Genomic DNA, 8,371 nt, shown 5'->3' with positions numbered 1-8,371 from the left:
AAACTGATGTCAGATTTATAAGTTAACTTACCATATTTGTCTCGCAAGCCAACTGTACATCTGAAGACTCCACCAAAGGCCACATCTTCACCAAACACTACTGAAAATAGGAACAGCAGAGGAGGGTAATATTACTCTAATGTATCTTACTTTTAATGAGCATGTTTCAAAAGTTTTTATATGAGACACTAACATGAGTGACACCTTACATTTCATTTCACTACAAGATTTATCTAGACCTAAGCATTTCTCGTGCACAGCCTAACCATAACAAATGAAGAACCAATAGAATTCATGAAACTGATTTGGTTAGGATTTCAGTAAACCATCTATTTATTTTTCTGAAATATCCTATAATATCACAATATCTAAAACTAAATGAATAAAATTCCAAGAAGCAATTCCATTCAGTCACTACAGAGTCATTGAAGTTAGGTCTTCTGCTTCAAATGGTAACCACTTGCATTCTTCATCCACAGATTTTGGTAAATATAGTGTTTTGAAAACCATCAAATTGAAGCTGTCTTCAAAATACCAATCCAACACGAAATTTCAAACCTCCTCCAAACCTACTTACCAGATCCCTGAAGAGTGACTTCAAAGGAACTCCTCTACAGAAAAAATGAATATTTAATAAATCGGACAAATCTCAGTATTTCACACTACTATCTTTGCAGCCAAAAAAGTTTTATCACTGAAAGCATTTGCCTTTAAAACTTAGTTTTGTTCCAGCTAATCTGGGTTTTTTTTCATTGAATTTATGGAATTGTGATGTCTAATTTTTCTTAAAACAGTTCTGTTATTTATTTCACAGAAATAAGTATTGCCTATTTCAATTTTTTAAGTGTGTAAGATGTGCAGCAGTACCACCAGTAGCAGATTGCATGAACTAGAGTCTGTCCTGTTAATTTCCAAATTCCTCACTACTCTTCATAGTCTAAAAGACACAAAATAATAAGTTAATCTTCTTGTCTTTCAATTAAACTTTTAATTAAATAAAATAAATTTCTGATTGGAAGCACCAAAAGGGATTAACACACTTCTGACAGTCACATCAGTGACCACTTAAGGGAAAATAACTTCAAAAATTATATAAAATGAATGTAGTCATGGAGTATATGATAGAAGTATGTTCCCAGATTATTTCTCTAATTAATTTTTAAGATAAATTTGGGGGGGATTTTATGTACTTAAAATCTTTGTAAGGCCTTTCTGTTACCATATGGCTACTCACTTTCCAGCCAGCTGGCATAGAAAAGTAAAATAAAATCCCACTTAGTGCTGGTATCTGCAAACTTGTGTGGATTTACTCATTGAGTTCAGACACCAAAACATATTTTCCTGGACAGATTCTACTTGTCATCAACACAAGTATGAGGATTTCCACAGTTGCTCAATTCCCATACAACTAAAAACATATGAAGGGCATGTTTTGTATTGCGAGAAGTCCTAATTAATTCAGTAAGTGCAGTTTGACCGACAGATCACTGGACTGTACAGTCTGGGCTGTAGAACTCCAACATGGTCTGGCAAAGAGCTTTACAATGATCCAGCTCTGCAAAGTTGAGCAGCAAGACTGGAACTTTAGACTAGTTCCTGCTGGGCTAACATTCTACTTACTTTTATATGGCTGATTCTACAGAAATCTGTACTAAAATCTGTTCTTGGCACTAATTTACCCTCAGCTGTCTAAGTTTAATCTAATCAAGGTGAATATAACACAGCTGTAGATTGAGAGAGAAGGTATACAGGCATAGTACTGGACAGACAACATGAAATTTTTCCCAGCAGATTAGATGACCAGTCAGATTTCAGGCTGAGCAGGTTCAAGCAGTGCCAAAAGGAGTTACTAAAATACTAAAAAGAAAAACCACAATTACACAAGATGGTGCAGCTTTTGCAGCTGTGTTCATGACACGAAACATCTTTTTCAGATATCTGGCAATCATCATGCCTTTGTTAGGACAACAGAAGCAAAAGACCTCCTCTTATGTATACAAATTAAAAGTGGAATAAATAGTTTTATGCAAGAGTTTAGGATAAGCCTTTTAAATCCAGCTATAATGAACCATAATCTCCAAAGTTATAGGTTATCCAGACCGCAAAAGCCTAGCAAATCTTACATTGCCTATGTATAATGATGAACTGAAACCAGTAAAGTTAATTAATAACTTTGGAGGGTAGGGAAGAAGAGAATAGATAGGGAAAGGAATATACAGTGTCTAAAAAAAATACCATTTTTTGAGAACAGAAAGTTTAAGAAATTAAAAAGTAATATTTACATTTTTAAAACTCCTTCTATTGGTAGGACTCAAGTTGCCCTTAAGTACAGTTCACATCAGTAATACCAGAAGCATGTTAAATGATGCATCTTTCTGTCCTGGCTTTCAAGCAAAATACACAGAGCTAACAACAGAAGACACAACTGCATCTCAGATCCCACAATCCATTAGTAATCTGTTAAAGCAACACATTTTTAAGACTTTTTTTTTTTTTTTGAGATCAAAATCTAGAAATAACTTACTAGAGCATTTTCAAGGCCATAAGAAATGCATTAAATATTGTACACAAATAGGAAAACCAAAATGCACTTTATACAAAGCAAAACACACTAACAAGTCTAGGATACCTGCAGTTGGATCTTTGGCTAAAGCGTTGTCCAAGGCACTTGTTATGGATTGGAAGAGGTTCATCTTCTGAGTTTGCCCTGTGTGAAAGTGATCATTTAGCAATTTAATTTGGTTCAAACCAAAAAGTACACTAGAAAACACTGACTCAAACATGACTAAAAACTTTAGTTAACCATCAAAAACAAGATCCCTTTAGGAGTACCCAAGATTCATTTCCTAAATAAACTTAAATTATGGGATAGATGAGATTGAGCACAGTATACTTCGCAACCTAAAGGACTATAATTCTACTACACTGCATGCAACCATTTTTTAAAAAAAACTATGCTCTTAGCTAGAGGAAATGCAGCTTTGCAATGCTCATTCAAACACCGGAAAAAATTACTAATACAACAGGTTTTTTCAAAGGAAGAAACCAAAGTATTATTGTTTTGAGGACTGGGATCCTTTCTGCTAAGAGTCACCAGATCTCATTAAGCTCAGTTCATCATGCTTTAGTTACATTTTTTAAAGCACCAGCCTTTCCCATTTACAGACATGCATCATTATCAAGTTTTCTAGACCACTGGCCTGCTCTTTGCACTGCAGGTAGAAAGTGTCAGAAGCATCAAATCCATACCTCAAAGAAAGAAAACTTGGTGCTGAAATAAGCAGATGCATCAGACTGCTGTATTAAAATCTTTGAATTTTAATTGAAATTGAAAGAAATTGAGAGAAAACCTTCAAACCAAGAAAGCCTACTAGAGTGCCTTTCTTCATTCCAGCACTGCAGGGAAAAATAAATGGGCCTGAAAGCAAAGATGGACAAAAAAAATAGGCCAGTCCCCTCTACTGTGACCAACTTATATTCTCCAAGCAAATAAAATAATGTCTTAGAAGAAAGTGAGTGAATAAGAAATTGCCTGGCTGACATTTGGTAACTCTTTAGCCAGCAAGGCCTGTAAGTCATGACCAGAAGCCACAGCCCAGGAGAATGCTAACTATCAACACATACAGCATGGAAAGCAAAAGAATTTAAAAAAAAAAAAAATGGTTTGGTGAAGATTCCAGACAAAGATAACAGGTGCTAGAATTATAATTCAGAAAGGAGAACTACATACTGTTTCCAGTAGCTACAGTACCTCTCATCAAACATTCAGCTTCCCTTTTTCCTCAATTGTTAACTAACATTAGTATTTTTTGTTGAAAGACTCGTGTCATGCCGAACCAGAGCTGAGTAGCTGCATTCCTACACATTCCTGTGCTTGGTGACTTCACTTCCCAGAATCACAGAATATGCTGAGTTGGAAGGGATCCGCAAGGATCATCAAGTCCAACTCCTGGCCCTGCCCTGGACCATCCCCAAGAGTCACATCATATGCCTGAAAGCATTGTCCAAATGCTTCTTGAACTTGTTACACTTTACATGGCCCCTTAAGAGGAAAATGTAAAAAAAAAATAAAAATAAAAAAAAAATTGTTGTGGGAACCGTTGAAATTATATGAAAGCTACAAATAAACAAAATTTACAAATTCAAGGAAGGAAAGCTGGGGAATAGCAGTTGTTTCTCCCTTTCCCAAGTAAGTCATCCACATCAGTACTTAGGTCACCTTTTCCACAAGATACATTCCTTCCAGTATTTGATATAAATAAATATTTATTATTTAACTAACTGTCAGGAGTTTCTCACACAGATAGTTCTGACTTTCTTCTTCTGCTTAAAAAAGCAAGGGCTTTTGTATCAGCCCTGCAGGGAAGGGGGAACTAATTATGCCTTTCAGATTTGGACTGTGAAGTTGGAAAAGCATTACCTCAGCAATATCAGGTTCAGTATTGGCAAAATTTTGTTTTACTTTCACTACTTTTCACAGAATTTCAACGTGTAATTTGACTCACAGGGAACTAGTTTTCTATTAGTAAATAGCAGCAACTGGCCTGCTCCACTAGAGATTCTTCACCACGACTTCAAGCAGGGACCTGCAGCACACAAGCTTTCTGCTGTGACACCTGGGAGACCTGTACCTCTTCATCACTAGCAGAAAAGGCTGAGAAAACTCTCAGCCAGCTCTGTTAGTCATGACCAAGCTGCAACACCAAGATGTCCAAGTAAGTAACACCTTCCTGGAGGACTGTGACACTCATGTGAGAGAAGCAGCTACTCTGCAGCAGCCAGGCTGCCTCCAGGGGAGCGTGGCACTGGTCATTTGCAGGGATGCATCTCAAAAATTAAGTTAAACCAGCAGCTTTCACCACCCTGTTCATTTCCAAGTGATCTGTGTTTACTCTCAACCATGTGACCACAGGGGCGACCTCGAACCTTTCACCGGACAGCAGCCTTTATTTATCGCAGGTTTATTATCACAGTCATGACCTGAGCAGGCACTACAAAGCTCGGGGAGGATGTCAGTGAGTAGGTTACTGCCAGAAGCGTTACCGATGCGAGAGGGGCCGGGGAAGGCCTCGCAGGTCTGAGCAGGCGAGAGGCCGGCCTAGCACAGCTTCGGCACTGACCGCCTTGAACATTTCACCACCCGAGGCACCATCGGCCCCGCCAGCGGCCCGGGGGCCTTCCCACCCGCAGCCCAGGATTTCCGCGGAAAACCCGCGGGTGGAAGCGCCGAGGTCACAGCGGGGTCACACGGCCTAAGGGGGCGGAGGCGCGGAGCGCCCAACCTTCTCTCCCTCCCTTCCTCCCTCCGCTCCGTCCCGGTCGGGCGGAGGAGTCCCCCAAGGAGGCGGCGGGGCGGACTCGGCGGCAGAGCGAGGTTGAGGGCGGCCCGTGGGGTGGACCCCGGCCCAGTCCCGCTCTCACCGTACTCGCTGGGTGCCGGGTCCGGCTGGAAAGCGAAGTGCGCGGCGGCCCGGCGGGGCGCGCCCGGCAGCCGGGACAGGCGGCCCCAGAGCCCGGCAGGGAGCGCCCCGCGCAGCGCCCGCCACGCCGCCATCGCAGCGCGCTCTGCGGGGCCGCCGCCGCCGCCAGCGTTCTAAAGAGGCGGGGTCCCGGGCCGGCCTCCCGATTGGCCACGGCTGGCGGGGGACGGACCAATCAAAGGCCGCCTGGCGGTGGGTGGAGGGGGAAAGGGGGAAGAGGAAGGGGGGTTTTGCTGCGCATGTGCGGCGGAGGCGGCAGTGAGCGCGCGGGCGCGAGTTGGAGCAGAGAATGAAAGGATCATGGGATTAACTAGGTTGGGAGAGACCACCGAGATCATCCAGTCCAGCCCTTGATCCAACACCACTGTGATTACTAGATCATGGCAGTCAGTGCCACATCCAGCCTCATCTTAAAAACCTCCAGGGACGGTGAATCCACCACCTCTCTGGGCAGGCCATTTCAGTGCCTGATCACTCTCTCTGTAAAGAACTTCTTTCTAATACCCAACCTAAACCCCCCTTGGCAAAGCTTAAGCCCGTGCCCTCTTGTCCTACTGCTGATTGCCTGGGAGAAGGGACTGCCCCCCATCTAGCTACAACCTCCTTTCAGGTAGCTGTACGGAGTGACAGGGGTGTCACCGTCTCCTTTTTTTTTAGTGAAATTATCTATTTTATTGACATTATGGTCTTTCATGTGTACATATTTTCCTTGACAGCATTTTAAAAAGCATTCTTTCTAATGTTCTCCTTACCAAAGTGACCACCTTGTATTCCTTCTCCAGATGCTCCCATCGTCCAGGTGAATCTTCTTGCTCTACATCTGCAACCTTTCTTCCTCCTTACATCCATCACTGACATCTTTTAGTTGCCTCCACATCAATCTCTTTTGTCAGTGCTCCGCATCTTGTCCGTACACATACCTCTTCATCAACCCCTTTCGTGCAGCCTCCAACACATGTGCCAGGCCCCTTTGAGTTGTCTGAGTTGTTAACTGTAAGACCGATCATACTGCTTAATTTTTTTCACTTGCTCCAAGAACTCTAACTCAAAACCTTGCCTCAGAGGAAGAAACTAGAAACCAGAATGATTTATATATGGCATCACCTCTTTCAAATGACAGGGCTCAACCCTGCCTGAATAGGGCCTTGTTTTAAATACTGGAATACGAGATTTCATATCTTACATGAAATATGTAAGACTATTACAATTAGATATTCTTTTTTTTTCTATCTGAGTCCCAAGACATTACTGAATATCCTTGTAATGACCACAGGACCACTTCAGCGAAGACTATTGTTTCAGTATGTATTTTGTGAAAAAATAGTCTTACGTGTATAATTAGAATTTCTTAATCCTTGAGATTTGGGCAAAATGAAAGGCTCAATCCTGCACTAAATGGGTGGACCATTCACGTGCGGTTTAACAGGCCCTTTATCCTTATAGACTGCTGACAAAGCACTCAAGATCATGGGATCAAACAAGTTTTAACATACACCAGTACATCCCATGAAATGAAAATACAATTTAAGTTTCTAAAAAGGGTGAGAATTCTAATAAGCGATAGAAAAGCAATCTTTGTAATGAAAGAAGAGTATAAATTTGAAATAATGAGATTGCTTCCAGCTTCACTGGAAGGCAAAACATAGGTCTTTGAAAAAGTTTAGTACCTAGTAAATGTCATAACCCTCAAATGATACATAGCCATTTATTTGTATGGCCAATGGTGGAAGAGATCACAAATATACAAATTTACTATTTGAAGAATTATACTTCTTTCAGAAAGCAGTATATTTGAGTAGGAGGAATTTAGCTCTATTGCACATCACTGTGGCCAGATCTGCAAAATTTGCAAATGGAGAATAATATTATAGAAAGGAATTACTTTACATATAAGTTTGTTGTCTATTACTAATATGTCAGTTGTTGAATTTGTGGATTGCTAAGTTCACACTATAAACTGTAAGATATATTTCATTTATGTACAATTAGTATTTGCCATGCTGTGTTATTTATAAAATGTAGCAATGACCCAGTCAGATATTCCAGGAGATGCCTCAGTTTTCAGCACACACAGATAAAGGATATTCCTTCATGTCTCGTTGAAGTGACTGTTCTCTCCTACACCTGGTGATATATGGAACTTGAAAAGGAAAAGAATGCTCATATGGCCCAGTATCTTACAGAGGAAGTTATAGCATTTATGATGGAAGGGTGGAAAGAAGTAAGATGTGTTCACCTGCTAGTCAGACCTAGGTGAAAGAGAAAAAAGTATCTGGAGATACTAACACCTAAATTATTATTACGTTTTGAACACAAAAGGTGATTTGTCCACATGGCCTTGGGTATTTGCGCTGCTACTAAAAAGGGAAATGGGCAAAGAGGTTTATCCAAATGTACTTTGGCTGACCAACATGTTAGCAAAGATGAGTCCTAGCATTCATGTCTTTCCAGCTCTGATGGGGTAATAATTATATCCATGTTGTTGCTGATATATGTTATAATACTCAAACAATTTAATTACATTTTGAAGTCAGCTTTCTCATGTGGAAGTTGTTCAGTCACTTAGGGTCACTTCTGTTAAATCTATACACCAGACATTTAAGAACTGAAATCAGCTACATTCCCCATCTGTGTATTAGTCATTGTGCAAACTCTTAGTGTTGTTGACAACCATTGAAAAACTTTGGCGGTGATTACTGCTAGTTCTGAATAATCATGCAGAGCAATTAATGAGGATCTGATGATGATCACAGATCGTACTGACATGGACCAGATTGTGCCCATATTTATGCCAGCTTCAATCAGATATAACTTCTTTGAAATCCAAGTTGTTGCCTCTGATTGACATGGATCTAATTGTGAGCAAACTGCATGTATTGGATTCTGACATA

The 8,371-nt window shown here is 40.7% G+C and overlaps 1 protein-coding gene across 6 annotated transcripts in view; it reads right to left on the bottom strand.

Moving 5' to 3' along the window:
• Window positions 1-5,538, bottom strand: part of BCKDHB (branched chain keto acid dehydrogenase E1 subunit beta) — a 114,455-nt gene extending 108,917 nt beyond the window's left edge. For 4 of the 6 annotated variants that reach the window (XM_027907224.1, XM_027907222.1, XM_027907225.1 and 1 more), the window contains exons 1-3: window positions 5,422-5,521; window positions 2,630-2,707; window positions 32-100 (exon numbers count right to left, since the gene is read on the bottom strand). In XM_027907224.1, the coding sequence (XP_027763025.1) occupies window positions 32-100; window positions 2,630-2,693 (133 nt within the window). In that variant the 5' untranslated portion in view covers window positions 2,694-2,707; window positions 5,422-5,521. Of the gene's footprint in view, window positions 1-31; window positions 101-2,629; window positions 2,708-5,421 lie in introns of all 6 variants that reach the window. The other 2 variants (XM_027907227.1, XM_027907223.1) reach the window with 2 other exon arrangements.
• Between the last annotated feature and the right edge of the window lie 2,833 nt (window positions 5,539-8,371).

The sequence above is a fragment of the Empidonax traillii genome, unplaced genomic scaffold, assembly GCF_003031625.1.
Source record: "Empidonax traillii isolate 1590-97213 ecotype Southwest subspecies unplaced genomic scaffold, ASM303162v1 scaffold1421:size180434, whole genome shotgun sequence".
NCBI classification, from domain to species: Eukaryota; Metazoa; Chordata; class Aves; order Passeriformes; family Tyrannidae; genus Empidonax; species Empidonax traillii.
This window is presented reverse-complemented; position numbering and strand designations above follow the sequence as displayed.